The 14107-nt window shown below is 46.0% G+C and overlaps 2 protein-coding genes across 3 annotated transcripts; one reads left to right on the plus strand and one right to left on the minus strand.

Annotated features, from left to right (window-relative positions):
• Positions 1-458: 458 nt before the first annotated feature.
• LOC111964775 (soluble guanylate cyclase 88E-like) lies at positions 459-5035 on the minus strand. The gene is made up of 14 exons (XM_070444109.1): positions 4976-5035; positions 4519-4674; positions 4072-4212; positions 3741-3880; positions 3474-3608; positions 2998-3121; positions 2678-2797; positions 2461-2545; positions 2226-2312; positions 1645-1761; positions 1294-1423; positions 939-1085; positions 657-803; positions 459-549 (listed from the first exon to the last, which is right to left on the minus strand). Coding segments are annotated over exons 2-11 (1074 nt in total). The 5' UTR covers positions 4642-4674; positions 4976-5035; the 3' UTR covers positions 459-549; positions 657-803; positions 939-1085; positions 1294-1421.
• Positions 5036-7814: 2779 nt separating this feature from the next.
• LOC111965396 (myozenin-2-like) lies at positions 7815-14104 on the plus strand. Of its 2 annotated transcripts, none has more exons than XM_023989571.2 (6): positions 7815-7935; positions 9027-9111; positions 10704-10861; positions 11720-11837; positions 12343-12517; positions 13597-14104. In XM_023989571.2, the coding sequence occupies exons 2-6, from the start codon at positions 9033-9035 to the stop codon at positions 13781-13783; spliced, it is 717 nt and encodes a 238-aa protein (XP_023845339.1). In that variant the 5' UTR covers positions 7815-7935; positions 9027-9032; the 3' UTR covers positions 13784-14104. The 2 variants fall into 2 exon arrangements, with proteins under 2 accessions (XP_023845339.1, XP_023845340.1); XM_023989572.2 differs by having other exon boundaries at positions 7831-7935; positions 8977-9111.
• The last annotated feature ends 3 nt before the right edge of the window (positions 14105-14107 follow it).

Below are 14107 nucleotides of genomic sequence, written 5' to 3' on the forward strand. Positions count from 1 at the left end.
CTCTCTCTCTCTCTCTCTCTCTCTGTGTCTCTCTGTGTCTGTCTCTCTCTCTGTGTGTCTGTCTCTCTGTGTCTGTGTCTGTCTCTCTGTGTCTGTCTCTCTGTCTGTCTGTCTCTCTGTCTGTCTGTCTCTCTCTCGCTCTCTCACACTGTTACCTTGCCGTTGCTCTCCATGGCTGATGCGGTGTGGACTGTGTCGCCATGAAGACCGTAGCGTGGCATCTTATGGCCCACCACCCCGGCCACCACCATGCCAGAGTGGATCCCTGCAACGCATACCTTCTGTTACTGACCCAACTAAACACGCATCCGCTTCACCAACATGCGTATACGCACAGCACACAGCCACTGAGATTCGGGATGAGAGTGGTTCCTCATTGCGTCTCCACTCACCCACTCTGATCTGTATGTTGTTGCCATTGGAGGGGTCTTTGAGGTGGTCTATGGAGCGCACCATGTCCAGGGCCATGTCGCAGATGTTGTGGGCGTGGTATTTAGTCTTCTCTGGAGCCCCTGCCACCACCATGTATGCATCACCTATGGTCTCAACCTAGGAGGAGAGAATAGGGTTAACATATTACACACACACGCCAAGCGATCAGTTGTCTCTCTCACACACACACACACACACACACACACACACACACACACACACACCTTGAAGACACGGTGCTTCTCGCTGAGTGTGTCGAAGAGTGTGTACATGGTGTTGAGCATGGAGACCACCTGCATGGGCGTGATGTGGCTGCAGATACGGGTGAAGCCCACCACATCACTGAACAGGATGGTCACGTCTGGAAACACCTGCAGGTGAGACAAGGGGACAGGTTGACAGGGAGACAGGTGGGACAGGTTGGACAGGTGGGCCAGTGAGACAGGTAGACAGGTGGGACACACACACCACCCCACCCTTGGCCATGCTTAACAGTCAATCCTGACCTCACAGGTGTTGACGGCAGGCTCTCCTTTGCGTAGTCTCTTGGCCACGGGTTTAGGGATCATCCTGTAGAGCAGGTCATCTGTCTTCTTCATCTCRTAGTCTAGCATCTTCATACTCTCCTCCAGTTTACTGGACTTCTTCTGTTCCTGCACTCACCACGGGGCGGCGAAAGAGAGGCGTCACAGCACTGAGTCAATCTGACCATAGACATATGCCGTATCCCAAATAGCACCCTTTTCCCTTTATAGTGCACTCTGGTTAAAGGTAGTACACAATATAGGTAATATGATATTATTAGGGATGCTTCAGTACAAATCAGTAACTACAGTACAAACAGTATGATATGATACATACCTGTATGAGAGCTCTCTTGAGTTCCTCTGACTGCTGGGTTCCTGCCAGTACCAGGTCTCTACTGGAGTCATGCATACTCAGGTCGTTGATATAGAGACCGGTTTTAAACATGGCACTCAGACTCTCCATCCTGTAGAAACACACACAAGCACACACATAATGCTATTCAACAGAACAGGACAAACCCGCCAATGTGTGTGTGTGTGTGTGTGTGTGTGTGTGTGTCTGGTAGGTTAGCTGTACAAGACTGTGTGTGTGGTGTGGTGTGTGTGTGTGTGTGTTGTGTGTGTGTGTGTGTGTGTGTGTGTGTGTGTGTGTGTGTGTGTTGGTGTGGTGTTGTGTGTGTCTTACACAGGGGTTCCCAGAAAGATGATGGACTCCCACTCAGGCATGTATTCATCTGTCCCTTCAGTTTCAGACAGCGACTGCCATCACCCCAGCTCTCCATAGCATTAGCACTGTTGCCATCTGAGAGGGGAGAAGAACAGCGTCAAAATCCACACACACACGCACGCACACAATCATGCGCACACACACACACATGCCACACACGCACACACACACACACACACACACACACACACACACACACACACACACACACACACACACACACACACACACACACACACACACACACACACACACACACACACACACACACACACACACACACACACACACACACATATGGTCATCAGTGTTGCATTGTGAGCGTCTAAAGCAGTGTTTCTCAATACTGGTGCCGGGGACCCAAAGGGGGGCACATTTTTGTTTTTGCCCTAGCCCTAACACAGTCGATTCAACTAATCAACTCATCGTCAGGCATTTGATTTGAATCATGTGTGTAGTGCTAGGGCAAAAACAAAAATGTGCACCCCTTTGGATCCCYGGGACCAGGATTGAGAAACACCGTTCTAAAGGATCGTGACCTTTGTAGTCATCGCCGATGATGGACTGGAAGGCCATGAGCTCCACGTCTACATCAGCTGTACGGTTAGCATTCTCATAGTCCGAGTCTGAGGGAGAGAGAACATACAGAACTGTCTAACCTTCAAAAACCCTACGAGATGGAAGGGGATAGAAGGTACTATCAGAGGAAAAAAGAACATTTTTTCGCACACACACACTTATGTGTTGCCCCCTTTAAATGGGTTCCTCTCTCACTTTGGACTCTGTTATGGAGGTTCCTCTCTCTCTTCACTGGCTCCTTGGACATTATCTCAAACAGGTTGTTGGGGTGGGAGATGATCTGTGTGGATTTAAACCAGATAATGCGTTCAATGTCAGTACATGACATTGAGAAGAAGAAAGAGAATAGTAAATGCGTGTGATGTCTTAAGGGGTAGGAACTAGAGTTGTTTGGGAACAGAAGAGGTCTCACCATGTTCCAGGTAAACTCCACCAGGGGGCGCGCCAGCAGGAAGGCATCATTGATCTTTTTCCCATCCAGGTCAGGGAAGACTGTGGCCAGGCCAGAGCCCACGTTGTGCACCACCATGTCCTACATAGAGCCCACAGAGAAGATTCATGAAATATGGTGTGTCTAAGCATGGATAGCTACGTTTTGAGTGTGGATTTAGCATGGTAGAGCTACACATGTTCCTTTCGCAAAGAGGCAATGCTGATGTCAACGAATATCCAGACAATTTCAGAGTGGTCTTCATGGGAGGAGGAGGAGAAGMGGAGAGACTGACGGCTTACCTGTCTGAAAACGATGTTGAAGGGGAAGACTTCGAAGAAGAAGTCGCTGGTGATGGGCAGAATCTCCTGCTCCTCCTCGTCCTCCTTCATGATGTAACGGTAGGCGGAGTTGTCAAAGTTCAGCCTGCAGGAAACAGAAAACACAGGCAACACAGACAACTAACTTACACCACTTACACATGCAATGTATACATGACATCTACACGGTGGATGGGATTATCCCCCCTTCCCAAATCATGTAAACAATGAGACTTTATGAAAAGCTGTASATAGATACACTCCATGACTATCCATTGTATCATGACTTCAGTGCTACTAAGCAGACGTTTCTAATGCACATGATACAAATGGAGGTTGATTTGTTTAGAGAGTGCCCGGGTCCCAAATGTCATCCTATTTTACTGCAGCACTTTTGACCAGAGCACTATAGGGTGCCATTTGGGACACGGTGAGTGTTTGTGTAGCCTGACTCTGACCTCATGGTGACGTGTGAGTAGTCTCCCACCAGTTGTTCAGASAGCACCTCCACGTGGATATCCGTGTCATAGAACTGTTTCCCCATCTGTCTCAGTTGGCCCATGGCGTAGTGGAGGTAACCCTTACGCTTACTCCTACAGGACAGAGGGGAGGGGAGGGGCGGGGTGAGAGTGTCTTTGGTGTATGGGTGGTGGAGTTATTCGTCTCTCTCTCACTCACTCACTCTCTCTCTCTATTTCTCTCTCTCTCATCCTCGCCGCTCAGACCTGTAGTGGAGGGTGACTCCGGTAGCTGATTCCTCCTGACAGAAGAAGGTAGGGGGCTGGACCTTGGGGTAGCTGAAGCGCAGGTACTCATGGAGGTTATCCAGCCCGTTCACAAAGTCACGCACGTGACGACCCAACACCTGGGACACGCAGACACAGAAACAAGAGGTCAACACAGAGACATAAAACCCTTATCAACAAAAGAAAAATGCAACCACACAACACAGGTAAATACAATACAGATAAATAATGCTGAAAAGCAATAATCAAACCATCGATCAAAAACACAACAACACGTTTTTGACAGTTCCAGGGTAAGCGCTAGTCCCACCTTGAGGATCCTGTCGTAACCGTACTTCCCTACGAAGCCCAGGAAATAGACTCCCCAGGAGTTCATGAGCTCGTTGTAGGGGGTTCCTGTCACTCCGCTGGCTGCCTTAGCAATACGCGGGATGACACTTTCACTGTACACCTGCAAACACACGCAGGTATCCACAGGCAGAACCTCGGTCACTCTCACTGTATGCCTTCAGAGAGACACAGAYGCTGACGGAGATCATCAACACCAACAGACAGAACTACAGACACGTTCACTTTAGACCTGCAGAGAGACATTTCTACTCATGGCAATCTATAGAGCTCAAACTAGAAACTAGAACTAGAACCACATATAGAGTGCTCCTGGACTTCTAAATAGTGTATCAATTGGCATATCAGGACCCCTCGAAACATAAATACATAACRGTTTTATTTTGTGAGCAAAATGTCMAAAATCTACCTGGTGGGTGACAAAGGAGTGTAGCCTGACATCGGCCCTCTCTCTGACCAGTTTCCACACATCATCTCCATACGACTCCTTGATGAAGTCATGCAGAGACTCACACAGCAGTCCATACATCATTCACCCTGCTTCAGTCTGCACTGGGACCACGGCCTAGGAACAGAACAGGCTCAGTCCACAGAAACACAGTAGGGAAAAAGAGATTCAGTGATCCAAGCACCTGCGACACGAGCGAACGAGATGTAGGTTAGCCAAAGCCGAGCTCAAAGSCTGTGTTCCTCATACGGTTTGGTCCATTTGACTGATGACTAATTCAAACKAAACTKAGTTGAATCCTTGTKACCAAGGTCTAAAAGTGTGTGTGTGACGCTGCTTTGTGTGGCTTCCTACCTCATTTGCCAGCACTTTCCTACGGCACTGTCTAATTCTCTTTTGAATTATCCTGTAAGACTACCTTGTGTTGAGGACAGCTAGATTCCTTCCTTCCCTCCTTCCAGCCACTGTTATATCTGCAGATCCTCTAGACAATCAGTTTTAAAGGAACCTTCATTACACAAACCCTTAGCTTCAATGGGCTCGTATTGTCCTGTTGTCAGCAGTCACTACCTGGTGGTCCTGCAGCCCACTCCACATGACAGCAACACACTGTATAGGGGGCCAGAGGGGCCAGCACTCACTAGCAGATGACACCAGTCAAGTGGGTTTCACCCTCCCCCTCTATGTTCTGTGCTAAAGAGTTTGATACCAAATGGTGTCTTGCTGTTCTATTTTTCAGGAAAGATGATAGTTACCTGCTGAAAAACATACACTACTCCAAATGTGTCACTTTTTACATTCAGTGGTGCTACATTAGCAGGTACAGGGTAACTACACTGAGCAAAAATATAAACGCAACATGCAACAATTTTTAAGATTTTACTGAGTYACAGTTRATATAAGGAAATCAGTCAACTGAAATAAATTCATTAGGCCCCAATCTATGGATTTCACTGATGAAGCTGTTGATTGTGGCCTGTGGAATGTTGTCCCACTCCTTTTCAATGGCTGCGCGAAGTTAKCGAACATGCTGTCGAACACAGAGCATCCCAAACATGCTCAATGGGAGACATGTCTGGTGAGTATGCAGGCCATGGAAGAACTGGGACATTTACARCTTCCAGGAGTTGTGCACAGATCCTTGCGACATGGGGCCATGCATTATCATGCTGAGAAATTAGGTGATGGCGGCTGATGAATGGCACAACAATGGGCCTCAGGATCTTGTCACGGTATCTCTGTGCATTCAAATTGCCATCGATAAAATGCAATTGTGTTTGTTGTCCGTCTTATGCCATACCATAACCCCACAGGCAACATGGGGCACTGTGTTCACAACGTTGACATCAGCACACCGCCTGCCCACACGGCACCATCTGCCTGGTACAGTTGAAACCGGAATTCATCCGTTACGACCAGACTTCTCCAGCATGCCAGTGGCCATTGAAGGTGAGCATTTGCCCACTGAAGTCGGTACAACGCCAAACTGCAGTCAGGTCAAGACCCTGGTGAAGACGACGAGCACGCAGATGAGCTTCCCTTAGAAGGTTTCTGACAGTTTGTGCAGAAATTCTTCTGTTGTGCAACCCACAGATTCATCAGCTCTCCGGGTGGCTGGTCTCAGATGATCCCGCAGGTGAAGAACCCGAATGTGGAGGTCCTGGGCTTGCGTGGGTACACGGGATCTGCGGTTGTGAGACCGGTTGGACGTACTGCCAAATTCTCTAAAAKGACATTGGAGGCGGCTTATGGTTGAGAAATTAACATTCAATTCTCTGGCAACAGCTCTGGTGGACATTCCAGCAGTCAGCATGCCAATTGCACGCTCCCTCAAAACATAAGACATCTGTGGCATTGTGTTGTGTGACAAAGCTGCACATTTTAGAGTGGCCTTTTATTTTCCCYAGCACAAGGTGCACCTGTGTAATGAGCATGCTGTTTAATCAGCTTCTTGATATGCCACACCTGTCAGGTGGATGGATTATCTTCGCAAAGGAAAAATGGTCACTAACAGGATATAAACAAATGTGTGCACAAAATTTGAGAGAAATAAGCTTTTTGTACATATGGAACATTTCTGGGATCTTTTATTTCAGCTCATGAAACATGGGACCAACACTTTACATGTTGTGTTTATATTTTTGTTTTACATTGTTACATAGTTATATAAACGTGAGCTTTTGTATGATTTATTAGGACAGACTGTCTGGTCTCTATAAGCCAGGATGACTGGGCTGTTTTCTGACAGGACAGAGAGGGGACTTTAGAGCCATTCGAATGATGAGAAAATCGATAAGCAATCTCAACTGTGATGAGAAAACATCCTTATCAGAGAACAACTCTGGTATTGATCAGTCTCAAAACAGCCTTTGGATTACATAGTTTATGGCTTTAAAAAAGAAAATGGGATAAAATAAAGAGTAAAAAAAAAAGATTTTGTTTTATAAAACAATAAGCAAGCACTTCACGGTTACCTCAAGCAGTGGTAATCAGCTAGACAAGAAAAAATGAAATGAATGCCTGAGCAATTATTGCTCATTASAGTGAATGGAAAAACACTAGAAAGTAAATCAGTGTGAAGCACAAGCTCTTCAATGCCTCAATGGTCTTCTGTAAATGTAAAGTGGGGCCCTAGAAGCACAGTGAATGTGTCCGGGCAAATCTCACAGGTGTAAAAATAAAACTCTGCCAGGCACTAACCTCCACCCTAATGACCTCAACTATTTGACTGGCACGTCACGAATTCTGTGAAACACAGGTGGGCATCCTGATGATGTCATCCTGTGTGTGTGTGTGTGTGTGTGTGTGTGTGTGTGTGTGTGTGTGTGTGTGTGTGTGTGTGTGTGTGTTGGTGCGTGCGTGCGTGCGTGCGTGCGTGTGCGCGCGCGTGCGTGCGCGGGTGCGTGCGCGCGTGCGTGTGTGTCTATCCGTTCATTATGCCAAGGAGCAGCTAGATGCTTGGCCTCCGCGTCTGAGGGCTCAGTGTCACTGTCTGGATGGAGTCAACAGCTGTTCCGTCAGAACACACACACACACAGAGGGGACCAGATTTGTATTATCAGGGACACAGGAGGGCAGGATTGTAAATCCTTACACCCTTACACCCCCCTCCCAACCAGCCCTCTCAACTTACCCCCTTGCCCCCTCATCTCCTGGCTCTCTCACTCCTCGCCTCTGTTAAAATAACCCTGTGAGGTTAGCACCCGGAGCATCCAGGGATCACTGGTATACAAACTGTTCCCTCACAGATGAGAAGCATCAGAGTGGGATAGGGAGGCATCCCAGATTCAGAGACGATAAATCACACAGCGATATACTCACCTCATATCACCTCATTTCACCTCACCTCTACTGCTGAACCYGTGAGAAGAGAGACAGGTAAGATGGAATCATAGGCAGGATCTGGGGTTGATCTGGGAAACCTGCGAGATTTTACTCCAACCTGGCTATTGTTCAGCAAAGTGCAGTGTGAATATGTCAACAGATGTGTGTGACAATGTAATCTACATGTCTTACAGGAGGAAACACAGATGTAACTTTCTGTTTATACACGCTATTGGTTATCCATCTGCCAGCCACGCTGATGGGCAGTGGTGGAAAAAGTACCCAACTGTCATACTTGAGTAAAAGTAAAGATACCTTAATAGAACATGGCTCAAGTAAAAGTCACCCAGTAAAATACTACTGAAGTAAAAGTAAAAAAATCAGACGACACCATTTTCTAGTTAAAAAAAAAAAAATTACGGATAGCCAGGGGCACACTCCAACATATAATTTACAAACCAAGCATTTGTGTTTAGTGAGTATGCCAGATCAGAGGCAGTAGGGATGACAAGGGATGTTCTCTTGGTAAGTGTGTGAATTGGACCATTTTCCAATCCTGCCAAGCATTCAAAATGTAACTAGTACCTTTGGGAGTCAGGGAAAATCTATGGAATAAAAAGTACATTCTGTTCTTTAGGAATGTAGTGAAGCAAAAGTAAAAGTTTTCCAAAATATAAATTGTAAAGTACAGATATCCCAAAAAAACAACTTATGTAGTACTTTAAAGTATTTTTACTTAAGTACTTTACACCACCGCTGATGGGGAGCAGTCATGCAGCTACAGCGTATGTTTGGAGTACTCATCTTATTGTGGTGTTCATGGTAGTTAATGATAGCTTCCAGAAAAAAGCTCACCTCCTAGGGACTTCCTATATTAAATCTAGAGAATATATTACACTCAAACAACATATTCATGTTATATTCATGTTTCAATACACAAAAGATGATTTGTGTAGAACTGTTAAAATGATACTATGATTAATTCATATCTATGTGCATATTTTTTGGGGGGGGGGGAGGGTCTTTGAGTGACACAACTACTGTGATCTTGTAAAAGATCTAAAAGATGTATTTGAGCGTGTATTCCCAAACCAGAGCCTAACGTGAACTCTGTTCATCCGTTCACCTCATCCGTCCCCCACCAGAGGAAGATGATGCAATCAGTGTATGATGACCTGTCCAAGCAGAGGATACAGCAAGCCAAGGCTCTGTGTACAGAGGCCAGGGGAGGTAAGACTATAGAGATAYATTCAATTACTATTCCCATTCAATTCTATGGTTACATTCAACTGAATATACTTTATTGATCACCCGAAGGGGAAATCAGCTCTGAGAACAKCAGAGTTCAAATGTCTGTCAGCCTAGAGAAGGAATTGAATAAACTTGACTAAACTCCAAAGCGGGGACATTAGGTTTGACTTAGACAGCAGTAGCAAACAGTTCATACACACAGGCATAGGCTACAGAGTATAGTTATTAATCACGTATAGTTATTAATCACACGCCGCAACACATTAGTACTCACAAACGTATACAGTATGTTAACGGATTAAAGTTTAAAGGTAGTGCACAATATAGGTAATAGGTTGCCATTTGGGACGTATCAGTGCAAATCAGTAACTACAGTACAAACAGTATGATATGATACATACTTGCATGAGAGATCTCTTGAGTTCCTCTGACTGCTGGGTTCCTGCCAGTACCAGGTCTCTACTGGAGTCATGCATACTCGTTGATATAGAGACCGGTTTTAAACATGGCCCTCAGACTCTCCATCGTGTAGATGGGGGGGGGGGGCCCTAAACCCTAAACCCAAGAGACTCTACAGAAGAACTCTGGAGTTAGAACTCTCAGTGGGCCGAACAATACTCAGGTGACATTCCGTGTGGTTTTGTTTGTCTGTTTTCCGATGGTCTCAGCCAGCAGCAGGTGCTGSCATCAGGCCCATCTGACTCAGCAAAATGTGATACCCCGGCTGGTGGGTTTTAAACAGGCACTTCAAAAGGCAAGTCCTGTCGACAATGCAGCTGGCATAAGGCAGGAATTCACATAAACTTTACTGAGAGTGGGTGAGAGAGAGGGAAAGAGAGAGAGAGCGAGAGAAAGAGAGAAAGACAGAGTTCCTATAAGAGATACTTCTTCCAAACATCCTATTTATATACCAAGTTACCCATGCAACACTGCACCACAACAAACATTACACACCCTCAGCCTGCATCTCTCAGGGCTATTCCAAAGTTATAGTGTAATGCTACAATCTGGTGGCAATGCATGGGGCCAAATAGTAAACTCAACACTAGGCTTTGTAGATTAGTGATGGTATGATATTTGAGGATATGGGTTATGGGTCGGGYCAGTTGATCTTCAATAAATAGTTTGGAGCTGAGAGGAGCCAGAGACCTTAATCTCCTAGTACTGAAAAAGAACACTTCAGGGAGCATGAGTCATGAGGAAACCCCTGTTGCTGGGGGAAGCCAGGTACTCTCTTTGTGATTCATCATTCACAGGGTTTCTCTGACTGACACAGGCCAGCAGATAGAGATGCTACTGTGCACGTCAAAGAAAGATATAGTAAATCAGGTTCTATCCTCAGATCTGAGTCCCTGTAACTCTCTTATTCTCTGTAAGTATATGTCTGTTTGTGTCTCCAGTTCATGCCTTTCCCTGCTTACTTGTGTCACTTATTAAAATGGTTTAATTACTTTGACTTAGTGATAAATGGAGTGACTTACCCCCATACAATGGAAAGCCCTTTGAGACCTAGTGAAAGACAAATATAATASTTTATCTTTATTCTGTGCTTTTGTTTGTGTGTGTGCCAGGAGGTATGAACCTGGGGAAGAAGATCAGTGTTCCCAAGGATGTGATGATGGAGGAATTGAACCTTCCGTCCAACCGCGGCTCTCGCATGTTCCAGGAGAGACTGAGACGGGTGGAGAGATTCACACTGGAGAACCAAGTCCATGACCATTACAGCAATGTAAGAACACGCACACACACACGGACATTCTCATACATACACATTGTCACATTTCAAACACACACACCCTGCCTCTCTCCGCTAGAGATGCCATGACATTTCAATGTAGAACAGAATGCTCAATGTTCAAAGACATTTTATTTCTATGGAAACAGAACAAGGCAATGCTGTACATATACAGACATATCCACTGAGCTATCCACACTGTTAGACCCACAGACTTGTCATCCTGATGTGCAGTATTGTGCAAGCAGCTTGTTAGCCTGGTGGATTTATGGCAGAGCTGTTTGATGAGGCAGTGAAACCTTGGCCGTCCCCTCTCACTTTCTGCTTTGCTGTACTCTGTTCCCTCGGAGCACGAGAACTGGGCCAAGGTTATTGGTAGAAATAAGAGGGCCACACTTTAGAMAAAAGGGTTCCAAATGGGTTCTTCRGCTGTCCCAATAAGAGAACCCTTTTTGGTTCCAGGTATAACTTTTTGGGGTTCCATGTATAACCCTCTGTGGAAAGGGTTCTACATGGAACGCAAAGAGGTAGAACTCTTTTGTGTTTCATGTATAACCCTCTGTGGAAGGTGTTCTACCTGGAACCCAAAAGGGTTCTTCAAAGGGTTCTTCTATGGGGACAGCCAAATAAGCCTTTTAGGTTCTATATAGCACCTGTCAGGTGGCAACATAGAAATTCTAGGTGAAATCTACTGCAATGAGTGGATATCATTGGCTGTATGATGGAGAGATTGAGGCAGTGGACCTGTCCCCAAAATTGGTTGTTATTCCATGGGTGGTTATTTTCCCATGATAATGCACACAACTGAGTTTGAATGGAGCTAATCCAGAATGTTATTGTGTCCCTGCCCAGGGCCTTCCAGAGCCCATGCCCCCCCAGAGGGGAAAAGAGAACCAGGCATATCTGATGCCTGGCAACCACAGCCTGATCACCACAGCCATGAAGGGCAGCCCCAACGTCATTGGCCCAGGTAGCTGGTAACACGAGAGGGATTAGAACCACATGGCTTAAAGGGATAGGTCACCCCTACATTCAGAGGTTGGAATATTGGCTCAGCTTTACTTCAGATTACTTTTGAGCTATGGAAATGACACACTTTGATTTTGGGATGAACTATCCATTTGAGTGTGCRGTTATGACAAAGGGGGTTTTACCACCCATTTTGGACACGTTACATTTTGGAAGGACAAGGTGAAACAAAACACTATTGACTGACAGTTTGTTTTAAGGCTGTGTGTGTTTAAGGCTAGTGTGTTGAGTGTATCAGTGTATCTGTGTCCTGACCTAACAGTAGGTTAGTTTTTGAGTCTGAGTGACAGCCAGCTAAGCCTTGTTTATTGTGCTGGATTTACACCAAGTTTAACACTTTCTATTGTAGCCAGGACCAATATCAGATCAAACAACCTGCTTTAAATGTGTAAACCCTAAGAGCTTTCAGGGACTGAGTCTGGGACTTAACTGACCTTTGACCTCAGGCTACGTGGGCCCGCTGAAGGAGATCCCTCGTGAGAAGTTTAACCTGACAACCAGGTCCTACTGTTCCCCCTGGAGGGAAGCCCTGGGTGACAGTGACGACCCCCTGTCCTCCCTCAGCGCCCAGTTCCCACAGAGGGCCACACTACAGCCCGCCAACTACAGGTGTTTCAACAGGTGAGTCTCACTACCTCACTAACCCACAGGGGATCACACTACAGCCTGGCAACTACAGGTGCTTCAACAGGTGAGGAACTGAGATCACATGGAACCCTGACAGGTGTAGCCAAGTCACAAACATAGAGGCCATCTAACTAGAGGACCTCTGAGGACTTCACACTTCACAGTACAAAGGCAGGACAATATTATGCATGTATTCTTTGGAAAGACAAATTCAAGACCCCACTCATCAAAGTAGYGAACATGGCTCGGGCTGAGGCTTAATGCACGTTTAGCACAGGTTTAGCGATCGCCCATCATCAAATAGAGCCGCAGATGACCGAAGCATGCTATCAAATTATTATCAGAATTATCTTCCCTCGGCACCAGTCCATGTTTCCACTGTTTGAAAAGCAATCCCRCCTCTGGCTCGCACCCCCTTGGACTGTGGCTGTCAGGCGGGCGGCTATTTTAACACGGGCTCTCGAAAAATGATCCTCCAGGGGGTCTGCATGCCTTTCAGCCCCTTAAAGACTGATGGCGCACGAAGGGGCTCATCTTACCCTGGCACACRCACGATTGCGTCACACCGATGAGGCAACTGCCAGAACAAAGGCTAAACTTGGTCTGAGAAACTCCTCTCACACAACTTTTAGTCCACTGTCAGTAATTTTGGTACCAATCAGTCAGTATCTGAAGCACACATGGACGCATCGGTTTACTACTTTAATTAACAAGGTATCCGGGGTTAATTAAGTCTAAGTTTAAAGTGAGGCATACAAACTGTGGGGGACAACTGGGAAGAAGSTCCATCTATAGTTGGATGATTCCTTAAGGTTTCTTCCTGAATTCCCAACAGATGTTGATTATTTCTGACCTAAAAGGTCAATAAACCAGGCCAGCCAGGGTCATTAGTGGAGCTCTGTGTGGATGACTGGGTATCACATAACATCTAAAAGCTTCTTCTTTCTGCCCACCTGCTGAGTGAGAAAGATCTGATACTCAGAGAACGTCTTTGGTGTTATGTAAGCTTAGATATTCTGAGTCATTCTCTTTCTCAAATATACACATTTAACATAAGCATCCCTCTCCCTCAGAGCGGCCATGCCATTCGGAGGCGCACAGCAGAAGAGTAAGAGGGTGATCCCAGTGATGGAGTTCGAGCTGTTGGACTCCCAGCGCCTCCCTGGTACGACCCTGGACCGCATGTATAAACGGCCCAACTTCAACAGAGCACCACGGGGATGGGGTCACGACTACTCCCCTGAATCCACCGACCTGTGAGAGGACCACCACTCACCTATTACCTTCAAACTTCCTGTGACTTTTGTGAAATCACAGGCTAAAAGACTTAAGCATCRATTTGCTCTTATTAGCCCTCCTTGTCCCTCTCGATTCAAAGATGACCCCCTCTAGAGTAGGTAGCCCCAAACTATTTTTACATTAAGATGCTTTCATCTATTTAATGGTTATATTAAGATAAGGCTCTGTGGTTAGGGGCAACTTCTACCTCGATCCCTCTGGTATTCAGTCAGTGCCATAAGGAAAAGACTTGTGAATGATAAGATTGTTTCCTGATGAGAGTTTTGTGGATAGGCCTGTGTGGAG

This window comes from Salvelinus sp. IW2-2015, linkage group LG6.1 (genome assembly GCF_002910315.2).
Source record: "Salvelinus sp. IW2-2015 linkage group LG6.1, ASM291031v2, whole genome shotgun sequence".
NCBI classification, from domain to species: Eukaryota; Metazoa; Chordata; class Actinopteri; order Salmoniformes; family Salmonidae; genus Salvelinus; species Salvelinus sp. IW2-2015.